The sequence below is a fragment of the Oncorhynchus gorbuscha genome, linkage group LG13 (genome assembly GCF_021184085.1).
Source record: "Oncorhynchus gorbuscha isolate QuinsamMale2020 ecotype Even-year linkage group LG13, OgorEven_v1.0, whole genome shotgun sequence".
In the NCBI taxonomy this organism is placed as follows: domain Eukaryota; kingdom Metazoa; phylum Chordata; class Actinopteri; order Salmoniformes; family Salmonidae; genus Oncorhynchus; species Oncorhynchus gorbuscha.
The window spans coordinates 61,987,110-62,000,076 of NC_060185.1; the positions used below are offsets into that span (position 1 = coordinate 61,987,110).

The following is a 12,967-nucleotide window of genomic DNA, read 5'->3' on the forward strand; positions in this document are numbered from 1 at the left end:
ATAGGAAGTGCAAGAAGCTTAAAACCAGACTTCCAATGAGTTCAAGCACAACATGTTCTCAATCTTTGGTTCTCCTTATTAAAGATACTCACATTTTGAGCAACTTAATAAGTCAGACTTCATCTGAATTCTTTGGGTGAATTGAGCAAATCAATTGAAACGGCTTGCATTCATTTGTATTAAGTATATTTTGGTTGTTTATTTTTTGGGGTCAATTTCAATTCACCCCAGAATAATTATTTTAGAATGTGGCTGTGTGGTTGAGTGTGTAAAATTACAATTAAATTCCAATTTTAAATGTACCATCTTACTGCCACAGAAGTCTGGGGTGCAATTCCTGCTTCCGCCTGCCCCACTTTCACTTATTCTCTGTCTCCTCGTGTTTCTAATCTGCCTTAATAAAGCACTGAAAAAAATCAAGGTGTAATTCCACTCCAAAATAATATTCTCCATAGGCCCTTACCATCAATCAATATTTGAGCCATAAAGCATTTGCATTTCTTAACCATTTGATTGTGAGAATGTTTTTTGTGTTTTGATGTTGCCTTTTACATGCACTGAAACCCCAAAAGGTATTCTCACGAGACTCTCTTAAAAAACCCAACAGCACCACTTTGGGTGTTTCAGAGTACTTCTATTCTGTTTTAAAACACTTTCTGTGTATCATAATGCTTATATTTGGTTTACATTCAAACACTCTCCAAATCTACTGCTTATGTATAATGACTTGTCTGTTCTGTGCGTTCCCTTTCCATGTATCATGAAACAGTTTCCACTGAAGCGCGCTTGCGCGCACACACACACACACACACACACACACACACACACACACACACACACACACACACACACACACACACACACACACACACACACACACACACACACACACACACACACACACACACACACACACACACACACACACACACACAGTGTATGTTTGACCTTTAGTGACTTGCCTCTAAGTGGTCTCTATTGTAACCCAAAATGCCAATGCAGTATATGTGTGAGCGTCAATGAAAATAAGCTCCATTAGACTTGCTCAAGCTATGCTGTCACCTTGTTTTATTTCCACAGTGTTGACGTGTTGTTCTCTTCTCTTGTGCAGTAGGCTATGCGTGAGAAAGGCTAACACAGCGGAGTGAACTCACACAGTGCAGCGGGAGCTAACAGTGAAAGGCCAGAATGCATTGAGAATGTGTAACAAAGTAACTATATGTGCTCTATTCAATATGTAGGAATCATATACATTCTCTTTTATGTCAGGTCAACAGGATATTATTAAATATATATGACTAATCTTTATACAGATAAAACATTTCTGGCGTTATCACAAATTAGCGTGGGCTACTTTAAATTGTACATATTGTAGATTGCCATAACATGGACACATTGGACAAATAAGGCACAACAGAGCTCTGCAACAAAACAACGTCCATGGTTAAATGTTACCCGAGCCTTCAGCGTTTTGTAACAAATGAAACAACTATATAAAAACATCATTTTTGTTCAAGAAAGTTATTACAGTATAACTATCATTATTTATACAGAGACACAGCTTGAGCCTTCGCCCTAAGTGGCCTATATCGCCATGGTGACTAAGGGTATCACGACACGGAGCACATGGCGCTCTTCTCTGAGCAGTGGGAGTCAATGGAGCCGTCTGGAGATGCCATGATGGAATTATGCACGTCAAACTCTGGAGAGTCGAGCTCAATGTGACTGTCCTGTAGACCGTTGTTATGGTGCAGGGCATCCTTGTAGTGAGACTGGGAGAGGGAGAAAAGAGGGAGGTAGAAAAAGAGGGCCAAGAGAAAGGAGGACCGAATGAAAGAGGCGAGTGAGAGGGGAGAGAGGTCAAAAAGAAAAAAGAGGAGAGCGAGAGAAAATGTGTCAGAGTCAAACCTGAACTCTCTCCTTCCGTCTAAGTGAATTCCATAGGTAACGATCCAGCAGTGTGAGCCTCACCCTTCTCACCTTGCTGACAGACATCTCCTCAGCACGGCATTCCTCCAGAGACTCCACCAGGGAGTGATGGCCCGAGATATCCATCTTGATACGGTGGGAAGGTATGGACTTCACATCATCCTCATCCTCCCTCGCCACCGACGGGAACACCTGGATCAAGGAGAGAGGGATAGAGCCATGACACGAGGGATAGACCGGCGATATGAAAACAACGATTCTCAAGATTTAGCAAGGCATTTGATGTCACAGTTAAGCTAAGCCACGAGCAGTCCAGGCACAAAGCTAATTTCATAAGATTTTGATATGGGCTGAGAGTGGAAATATTATTATATTGACCATCTGCTATGAGCAGTTGTGATGTTTCATTTGATTTCTTCGCAACATAAATGTTCCCATTTAAACTCAAATGAATTCACATGTGCCCTCGGGGCAGCCATTCACAATATATTTCCTTATCTCTTTCATTAGAGCAGAGTTATTGACAGAAAGCACCAGACCATAGATACAGTAGGCTACATTACCAGTCTGTCGTGGTCTCCACTGGTTTCAGGGGCTGAGATAGTGGCCTTACTGATGGCCTTGCTGATGGTCTGGGTCTCAAACTGGGGACAGGCAGCCTGGGCATTCCCATCCTTATCCCTCTTTCCCTTCAGCCAGTATGTCTCTATCTCTACATTACCCTGGGAGGGAGGGAGGGAGGTTTCAGTTAAGATTTCAATTACAAAAGAGGACAACAAATCACACAAATACAGGCACAGCTCATATACACACAGGATGCATAAGCAGGCATACAGACACACGGGCAGACACGCACGCACGCACGCACGCACGCACGCACGCACGCACGCACGCACACACACACACACACACACACACACACACACACACACACACACACGCCCGCCCGCCCGCTGTGTGAGTAAGTGATAAGAAGAGTTGGTTTTAATGGACAGCTGTGAGGTTGATCATTAAAGTTGCAGGGAGCAGAGAGCCTTTGATGAGAAAGTGAGTCATTGCTGCCTCCTGATAATCAGCTGGCTGGCTCACAAACCCTTAGCAGTCATTTACTTTAGCATTTCTTTTGGCTCAAAGACAGACCCAGTGATGACATTTAGACCCCCACCACCAAGCTATGGTTTGCGAATACCCGTATAGGGTGAGGTCGATTGGTTAAAATAGTTGACACGCAAATTATATGACAGTTGGTTCTCAGACAGTTCTCAGATTCTCCCACAATGCTTTAAAAACAGCTTGGAGCAACAGCAGGAAGAAGGATGTTACACAAACATCTGATTACAGAACAACTGTTTCCTTGGGCGAAAATTAGAATGTTTTGATGACATCGATTGGGATATAATAGCATTCATTCCAGTAATTATGGTCTTAGCCCTCCAGCTGTGTTGTACGTGGGAGGGCCATGACATACAAATATTATCACTCTAATTATATGTGTCATAATGACTTTGATTCTTGAATGGGAAGACTGAGAGTCCGTGCTGGCTTCAAATTTCAAATGACCTCACGCTGCGGACATGATGACCAGCTGGTCGCTATTAGTTACAGGGGTCGGTAAGGTTGCCATTGTGACATTGGTGACCCCTGACCTTGATGGTGATAGTGCCTCTCCTTTCGAAGATGAAGTGACTTCCCTTCAGATGCTCATAGGTAGCGCTGCTGAGCTGGATGTGCATCTCCTGAACGGGACAGAGAGAGTGAGAGAGAGAAGAGTCAGATCAGTCATGTCATGATCAGTCATAGAACACCTGGATGTTAGAAATTCATCTTCATTTATCTTCTCCTCTCCCACTCCATTTCTTTGACTCTCTTTTGACTCTCTCTCTCTCTCTCTACCTTGCCGTTGCTCTCCATGGCTGATGCGGTGTGGACTGTGTCGCCATGAAGACCGTAGCGTGGCATCTTGTGGCCCACCACCCCGGCCACCACCATGCCAGAGTGGATCCCTGCAACGCATATCTTTTGTTACTGACCCAACTAAACACACATCTGCTTCACCAACATGTGTATATACGCACAGCACACAGCCACTGAGACTCGGGATGAGAGTGGTTCCCATTGCTTCTCCACTCACCCACTCTGATCTGTATGTTGTTGCCATTGGAGGGGTCTTTGAGGTGGTCTATGGAGCGCACCATGTCCAGGGCCATGTCGCAGATGTTGTGGGCGTGGTATTTAGTCTTCTCTGGAGCCCCCGCCACCACCATGTATGCATCCCCTATGGTCTCAACCTAGGAGGAGAGAATAGGGTTAACATATTACACACACACACACACGCCAAGTGATCAGTTGTCTCACACACACACACACACACCTTGAAGACACGGTGCTTCTCGCTGAGTGTGTCGAAGAGTGTGTACATGGTGTTGAGCATGGAGACCACCTGCATGGGCGTGATGTGGCTGCAGATACGGGTGAAGCCCACCACATCACTGAACAGGATTGTCACGTCTGGAAACACCTGCAGGTGAGACAGGGAGACAGGTTGACAGGGAGACAGGTGAGACAGGGAGACAGGTTGACAGGGAGACAGGTTGACAGGGAGACAGGTGGGACAGGCTGGACAGGTGGGCCAGGGAGACGGGTAGACAGATGAGACACACTCGCCACCCCAACCTTGGCCATGCTAACAGTCAATCCTGACCTCACAGGTGTTGACGGCAGGCTCTCCCTTGCGTAGTCTCTTGGCCACGGGTTTAGGGATCATCCTGTAGAGCAGATCATCTGTCTTCTTCATCTCATAGTCTAGCATCTTCATACTCTCCTCCAGTTTACTGGACTTCTTCTGTTCCTGCACTCACCACAGGGCGGCGATAGAGAGATGTCACAGCACTGAGTCAAACTGACCATAGACATATGTCGTATCCCAAATAGCACCCTATTCCCTTTATAGTGCACTCTGGTTAAAGGTAGTGCACAATATAGGCAATATGATATTATTAGGGATGCTTTATTACAAATCAGTAAGTACAGTACAAACAGAATCATATGATATATACCTGTATGAGAGCTCTCTTGAGTTCCTCTGACTGCTGGGTTCCTGCCAGTACCAGGTCTCTACTGGAGTCATGCATACTCAGGTCGTTGATATAGAGACCGGTTTTAAACATGGCACTCAGACTCTCCATCCTATAGAAACACACACACAAGCACACACTCAATGCTATTCAACAGAACAGGACAAACCACCAATGAGTGTGTGTGTGTGTGTGTGTGTGTGTGTGTGTGTGTGTGTGTGTGTGTGTGTGTGTGTGTGTGTGTGTGTGTGTGTGTGTGTGTGTGCGTGCGTGCGTGCGTGCGTGCGTGCGTGCGTGCGTGCGTGCGTGCGTGCGTGCGTGCGTGCGTGTGTGTGTGTCTTACACAGGGGTTCCCAGAAAGATGATGGACTCCCACTCAGGCATGTATCTCATCTGTCCCTTCAGTTTCAGACAGCGACTGCCATCACCCCAGCTCTCCATAGCATTAGCACTGTTGCCATCTGAGAGGGGAGAAGAACAGCGTCAAATCCACACACACACGCACGCACACAATCATGCGCACACATGCACACATACGTGCACACACACGCACGCACACACACACACGCACGCACGCACGCACACACACACACACACACACACACACACACACACACACACACACACACACACACACACACACACACACACACACACACACACACACACACACACACACACACACACACAGGGGTCAGGTCAGTGTTGGTGTGAGGGTTCTAAAGCAGTGTTTCTCAATACTAGTGCCGGGGACCCAAAGGGGTGCACATTTTTGTTTTTGCCCTAGCACTAACACAGTCGATTCAACTAATCAACTCATCGTCAGGCATTTGATTTGAATCAGGTGTGTGGTGCTTGGGCAAAAACAAAAATGTGCACCCCTTTGGGTCCCCGGGACCAGGATTGAGAAACACCGTTCTAAAGGATCGTGACCTTTGTAGTCATCGCCGATGATGGACTGGAAGGCCATGAGCTCCACGTCTACGTCAGCTGTACGGTTAGCATTCTCATAGTCCGAATCTGAGGGAGAGAGAGAACATACAGAACTGTCAACCTTCAAAAACCCTACAAGACGGAGGGGATAGAAGGCACTATCAGAAAAACACACAGCTCTGTGTTGCCCCCTTTAAATGTGTTCCTCTCTTACTTTGGACTCTGTTATGAAGGTTCCTCTCTCTCTTAACTGGCTCCTTGGACATGATCTCAAACAGGTTGTTGGGGTGGGAGATGATCTGCGTGGATTTAAACCAGATAATATGTTCAATGTCAGTACAGGACATTGAGGAGAATAGCAAACGTGTGTGATTTTTTAAGGGGTAGGAACTAGAAGTGTTTGGGAACAGAAGAGGTCTCACCATGTTCCAGGTAAACTCCACCAGTGGGCGCGCCAGCAGGAAGGCATCATTGATCTTTTTCCCATCCAAGTCAGGGAAGACTGTGGCCAGGCCAGAGCCCACGTTGTGCACCACCATGTCCTACATCAAGCACACAGAGGAGATTCATGAAATATGGTATGTCTAAGCAAGGATGGCTACGTTTTACGTGTGGATTTAGCACGGTACAGCGACACGTGTTCCTTCGCAAAGAGGCAATGCTGGTGCTAACGGATATCCAGATGATGTCGGAGTGGTCTTCACGGGAGGAGGAGCAGAGGAGCGACTGGTGGTTTACCTGTCTGAAAACGATGTTGAAGGGGAAGACTTCGAAGAAGAAGTCGCTGGTGATGGGCAGAATCTCCTGCTCCTCCTCGTCCTCCTTCATGATGTAACGGTAGGCGGAGTTGTCAAAGTTCAGCCTGCAGAAAACGGAAAACACAGAAAACACACCACTTACTCATGCAATGTCTACATGACATCCACACACGGTGGATGAAATTCTCAAATCATGTTAACAATGAGACTTCATGAAAATCTGTACATAGAAAAGCTGATCATGAAAAGCTGTACATACATAGCTGTACATAGATACACTCCGTGATTATCCATTGTATCCATTATCCATTGGCTTCAGTGCTACTAAGCAGACGTTACTGGGTCGAATGCACATGATACAAATGGAGGTTGATTTGTTTAGAGGGATGCCTGAGTCCCAAATGACATCTTATTTTACTGCAGCACATTTGACCAGAGCACTATAGGGTGCCATTTGGAACACGAGGAGTGTTTGTGTAGTCTGACTGACCTCATGGTGACGTGTGAGTAGTCTCCCACCAGTTGTTCAGACAGCACCTCCACGTGGATATCCGTGTCATAGAACTGTTTCCCCATCTGTCTCAGCTGGCCCATGGCGTAGTGGAGGTAACCCTTACGCTTACTCCTACAGGGCAGGGGGGAGGGGAGGGGTGAGAGTGTCTTTGGTGTGGGTGGTTGAGTTATTCATCTCTCTCTCTCTCTCTCTCTCTCTCTCTCTCTCTCTCTCTCTCTCTCTCTCTCTCTCTCTCTCTCTCTCTCTCTCTCTCTCACTCACTCTCTCTCTCTCTCCCTCTACTTCTCTCTCTCTCTCTCCCTCTACTTCTCTCTCTCTCTCTCTCTCTACTTCTCTCTCTCTCTCATCCTCGCCTCTCAGACCTGTAGTGGAGGGTAACTCCGGTAGCTGATTCCTCCTGACAGAAGAAGGTAGGGGGCTGGACCTTGGGGTAGCTGAAGCGCAGGTACTCATGGAGGTTATCCAGCCCGTTCACAAAGTCACGCACGTGACGACCCAACACCTGGACACGCAGACACAGAAACAAGAGCTCAACACAGAGATATATAACCCTTATCAACAAAATAAAATGCAACCACTCAGCACAGACACAACACAGGTAAATACAATACAGATCAAAAACACAGTTCAGTTTAAGCGCTACAGATCAAAAACACAGATCCAGTTTAAGCGCTACAGATCAAAAACACAGATCCAGTTTAAGCGCTACAGATCAAAAACACAGTTCAGTTTAAGCGCTACAGATCAAAAACACAGATCCAGTTTAAGCGCTACAGATCAAAAACACAGATCCAGTTTAAGCGCTACAGATCAAAAACACAGATCCAGTTTAAGCGCTACAGATCAAAAACACAGATCCAGTTTAAGCGCTACAGATCAAAAACACAGATCCAGTTTAAGCGCTACAGATCAAAAACACAGATCCAGTTTAAGCGCTACAGATCAAAAACACAGTTCAGTTTAAGCGCTACAGATCAAAAACACAGATCCAGTTTAAGCGCTACAGATCAAAAACACAGATCCAGTTTAAGCGCTACAGATCAAAAACACAGATCCAGTTTAAGCGCTACAGATCAAAAACACAGTTCAGTTTAAGCGCTACAGATCAAAAACACAGTTCAGTTTAAGCGCTACAGATCAAAAACACAGTTCAGTTTAAGCGCTACAGATCAAAAACACAGTTCAGTTTAAGCGCTACAGATCAAAAACACAGTTCAGTTTAAGCGCTACAGATCAAAAACACAGTTCAGTTTAAGCGCTACAGATCAAAAACACAGTTCCAGTTTAAGCGCTACAGATCAAAAACACAGTTCAGTTTAAGCGCTACAGATCAAAAACACAGTTCCAGTTTAAGCGCTACAGATCAAAAACACAGTTCAGTTTAAGCGCTACAGATCAAAAACACAGTTCCAGTTTAAGCGCTACAGATCAAAAACACAGTTCAGTTTAAGCACTACAGATCAAAAACACAGTTCAGTTTAAGCGCTACAGATCAAAAACACAGTTCAGTTTAAGCGCTACAGATCAAAAACACAGTTCAGTTTAAGCGCTACAGATCAAAAACACAGTTCCAGTTTAAGCGCTACAGATCAAAAACACAGTTCAGTTTAAGCGCTACAGATCAAAAACACAGTTCAGTTTAAGCGCTACAGATCAAAAACACAGTTCAGTTTAAGCGCTACAGATCAAAAACACAGTTCCAGTTTAAGCGCTACAGATCAAAAACACAGTTCAGTTTAAGCGCTACAGATCAAAAACACAGTTCCAGTTTAAGCGCTACAGATCAAAAACACAGTTCCAGTTTAAGCGCTACAGATCAAAAACACAGTTCCAGTTTAAGCGCTACAGATCAAAAACACAGTTCCAGTTTAAGCGCTACAGATCAAAAACACAGTTCCAGTTTAAGCGCTACAGATCAAGAACACAGTTCCAGTTTAAGCACTACAGATCAAAAACACAGTTCCAGTTTAAGCGCTACAGATCAAAAACACAGTTCCAGTTTAAGCGCTACAGATCAAAAACACAGTTCCAGTTTAAGCGCTACAGATCAAAAACACAGTTCAGTTTAAGCGCTACAGATCAAAAACACAGTTCCAGTTTAAGCACTACAGATGAAAAACACAGTTCAGTTTAAGCGCTACAGATCAAAAACACAGTTCAGTTTAAGCACTACAGATCAAAAACACAGTTCCAGTTTAAGCACTACAGATCAAAAACACAGTTCCAGTTTAAGCGCTACAGATCAAAAACACAGTTCCAGTTTAAGCGCTACAGATCAAAAACACAGTTCCAGTTTAAGCGCTACAGATCAAAAACACAGTTCAGTTTAAGCGCTACAGATCAAAAACACAGTTCAGTTTAAGCGCTACAGATCAAAAACACAGTTCAGTTTAAGCGCTACAGATCAAAAACACAGTTCAGTTTAAGCGCTACAGATCAAAAACACAGTTCCAGTTTAAGCGCTACAGATCAAAAACACAGTTCAGTTTAAGCGCTACAGATCAAAAACACAGTTCAGTTTAAGCGCTACAGATCAAAAACACAGTTCAGTTTAAGCGCTACAGATCAAAAACACAGTTCAGTTTAAGCGCTACAGATCAAAAACACAGTTCAGTTTAAGCGCTACAGATCAAAAACACAGTTCCAGTTTAAGCGCTACAGATCAAAAACACAGTTCAGTTTAAGCGCTACAGATCAAAAACACAGTTCAGTTTAAGCGCTACAGATCAAAAACACAGTTCCAGTTTAAGCGCTACAGATCAAAAACACAGTTCCAGTTTAAGCGCTACAGATCAAAAACACAGTTCAGTTTAAGCGCTACAGATCAAAAACACAGTTCCAGTTTAAGCACTACAGATGAAAAACACAGTTCAGTTTAAGCGCTACAGATCAAAAACACAGTTCAGTTTAAGCACTACAGATCAAAAACACAGTTCCAGTTTAAGCACTACAGATCAAAAACACAGTTCCAGTTTAAGCGCTACAGATCAAAAACACAGTTCCAGTTTAAGCGCTACAGATCAAAAACACAGTTCCAGTTTAAGCGCTACAGATCAAAAACACAGTTCAGTTTAAGCGCTACAGATCAAAAACACAGTTCAGTTTAAGCGCTACAGATCAAAAACACAGTTCAGTTTAAGCGCTACAGATCAAAAACACAGTTCAGTTTAAGCGCTACAGATCAAAAACACAGTTCCAGTTTAAGCGCTACAGATCAAAAACACAGTTCAGTTTAAGCACTACAGATCAAAAACACAGTTCAGTTTAAGCGCTACAGATCAAAAACACAGTTCAGTTTAAGCGCTACAGATCAAAAACACAGTTCAGTTTAAGCGCTACAGATCAAAAACACAGTTCAGTTTAAGTGCTACAGATCAAAAACACAGTTCAGTTTAAGTGCTAGTCCCACCTTGAGGATCCTGTCGTAACCGTACTTCCCCACGAAGCCCAGGAAATAGACCCCCCAGGAGTTCATGAGCTCATTGTAAGGGGTTCCTGTCACTCCGCTGGCTGCCTTGGCAATACGCGGGATGACACTTTCACTGTACACCTGCAAACACACACAGGTATTCACAGACAGAACCTTGGTCACTTTCACTGCACACCTGCAAACACACACAGGTATTCACAGACAGAATTTCGGTCACTTTCACTGTACACCTTCAGAGAGACACAGGTATTCACAGACAGAACCTCGGTCACTTTCACTGTACACCTGCAAACACACACAGGTATTCACAGACAGAACCTCGGTCACTTTCACTGTACACCTTCAGAGAGACACAGATGCTGACGGAGATCATCAACAGCAACAGACAGAACTACAGACACTTTGACTTGAGACCTGCAGAGAGACATTTTTACTCAAGGCAATCTATAGAGCTCAAACTAGAAATGAGAAACTAGAACTACATATAGAGTGCTCCTGAACATTTCTAAATACTGTATCAATTGACATATCAGGACCCCTCGAAACATAAATACATAACGGTTTTAATTTTGTGAGCAAAATGTAAAAAATCTACCTGGTGGGTGACAAAGGAGTGTAGCCTGACATCGGCCCTCTCTCTGACCAGTTTCCACACATCATCTCCATACGACTCCTTGATGAAGTCATGCAGAGACTCACACAGCAGTCCATACATCATTCACCCTGCTTCAGTCTGCACTGGGACCAAGACCTAGGAACAGAACAGGCTCAGCCCACAGAAACACAGTAGGGAAAAAGAGTTTCAGTGATCCAAGCACCTGCGACACGAGCGAATGAGATGTAGGTTAGCCAAAGCCGAGCTCAAAGCCTGTGTTCCTCACACGGTTTGGTCCATTTGACTGATGACTTAATCAAACTGAAACTTAGTTGAATCCTTGTTACCAAGGTCTAAAAGCCTCAGTGTGTGTGTGTGACGCTGCTTCCGACCTCATTTGCCAGCACTTTCCTACGGCTCTGTCTAAGTCTCTTTTGAATTATCCTATAAGACTACCTTGTGTTGAGGACAGCTAGATTCCTTCCTTCCCTCCTTCCAGCCACTGTTTAATCTGCAGATCCTCTAGACAATCAGTTTTAAAGGAACCTTCATTACACAAACTCTTAGCTTCAATGGGCTCGTATTGTCCTGTTGTCAGCTGTCACTACCTGGTGGTCCTGCAGCCCACTCCACATGACAGCAGCACACTGTATAGGGGGCCAGAGGGGCCAGCCCTCACTAGCAGATGACACCAGTCAAGTGGGTTTCCCCTCTATGTTCTGTGCTAAAGAGTTAAGATACCAAATGGTGTCTTGGCTGTCCAATTTTTCAGGAAAGATGATAGTTATCTGCTGACAAACATACACTAATCCGAATGTGTCACTTTTTACATTCACTGGTGCTACATCAGCAGGTACAGGGTAACTACACTGAGCAAAAATATAAACGCAACATGCAACAATTTTAAAGATTTTACTGAGTTACAGTTAATATAAGGAAATCAGTCAACTGAAATAAATTCATTAGGCCCCAATCTATGGATTTCACATGACTGGGAATACAGACATGCACCTGTTGGTCACAGATACCTTTTTAAAAAAGGTAGGGGTGTGGACCAGAAAACCAGTCAGTATCTGGTGTGACCACCATTTGCCTCATGCAGAGTGACACGTCTCCCTCGTATAGAGTTGATGAAGCTGTTGATTGTGGCCTGTGGAATGTTGTCCCACTCCTTTTCAATGGCTGCGTGAAGTTATCGAACATGCTGTTGAACACAGAGCATCCCAAACATGCTCAATGGAAGACATGTCTGGTAAGTATGCAGGCCATGGAATAACTGGTACAGCTTCCAGCTTCCAGGAGGTGTGCACAGATCCTTGCGACACATTTGCATTATCATGCTTAAAAATGAGGTGATGGCGGCGGATGAATTGCACAGCAATGGGCTCAGGATCTTGTCACGGTATCTCTGTGCATTCAAATTGATCGATAAAATGCAATTGTGTTTGTTGTCCGTCTAATGCCATACATAACCCCACATCCAACATGGGGCACTGTGTTCTTAACGTTGACATCAGCACACCGCCTGCCCACACGGCACCATCTGTCCGGTACAGTTGAAACCGGAATTCATCCGTTGAGACCAGACTTCTCCAGCGTGCCAGTGGCCATCGGAGGTGAGCGTTTGCCCACTGAAGTTGGTTACAACGCCAAACTGCAGTCAGGTCAATACCCTGGTGAGGACGACGAGCACGCAGATGAGCTTCCCTAAGAAGGTTTCTGACAGTTTGTGCA

The 12,967-nt window shown here is 44.6% G+C and overlaps 1 protein-coding gene across 2 annotated transcripts; it reads right to left on the reverse strand.

Moving 5' to 3' along the window:
• Nucleotides 1-1,051: 1,051 nt before the first annotated feature.
• On the reverse strand, nt 1,052-11,737 carry LOC123994067 (soluble guanylate cyclase 88E-like). Of its 2 annotated transcripts, none has more exons than XM_046296554.1 (19): nt 11,690-11,737; nt 11,234-11,389; nt 10,618-10,758; nt 7,571-7,710; nt 7,185-7,319; nt 6,675-6,798; nt 6,359-6,478; nt 6,151-6,235; nt 5,937-6,023; nt 5,347-5,464; nt 4,986-5,115; nt 4,631-4,777; nt 4,301-4,447; nt 4,061-4,217; nt 3,823-3,932; nt 3,576-3,665; nt 2,493-2,651; nt 1,981-2,121; nt 1,052-1,772 (listed from the first exon to the last, which is right to left on the reverse strand). In XM_046296554.1, the coding sequence occupies exons 2-19, from the start codon at nt 11,354-11,356 to the stop codon at nt 1,611-1,613; spliced, it is 2,316 nt and encodes a 771-aa protein (XP_046152510.1). In that variant the 5' UTR covers nt 11,357-11,389; nt 11,690-11,737; the 3' UTR covers nt 1,052-1,610. The 2 variants fall into 2 exon arrangements, with proteins under 2 accessions (XP_046152510.1, XP_046152509.1); XM_046296553.1 differs by having other exon boundaries at nt 1,972-2,121.
• Nucleotides 11,738-12,967: the final 1,230 nt, after the last annotated feature.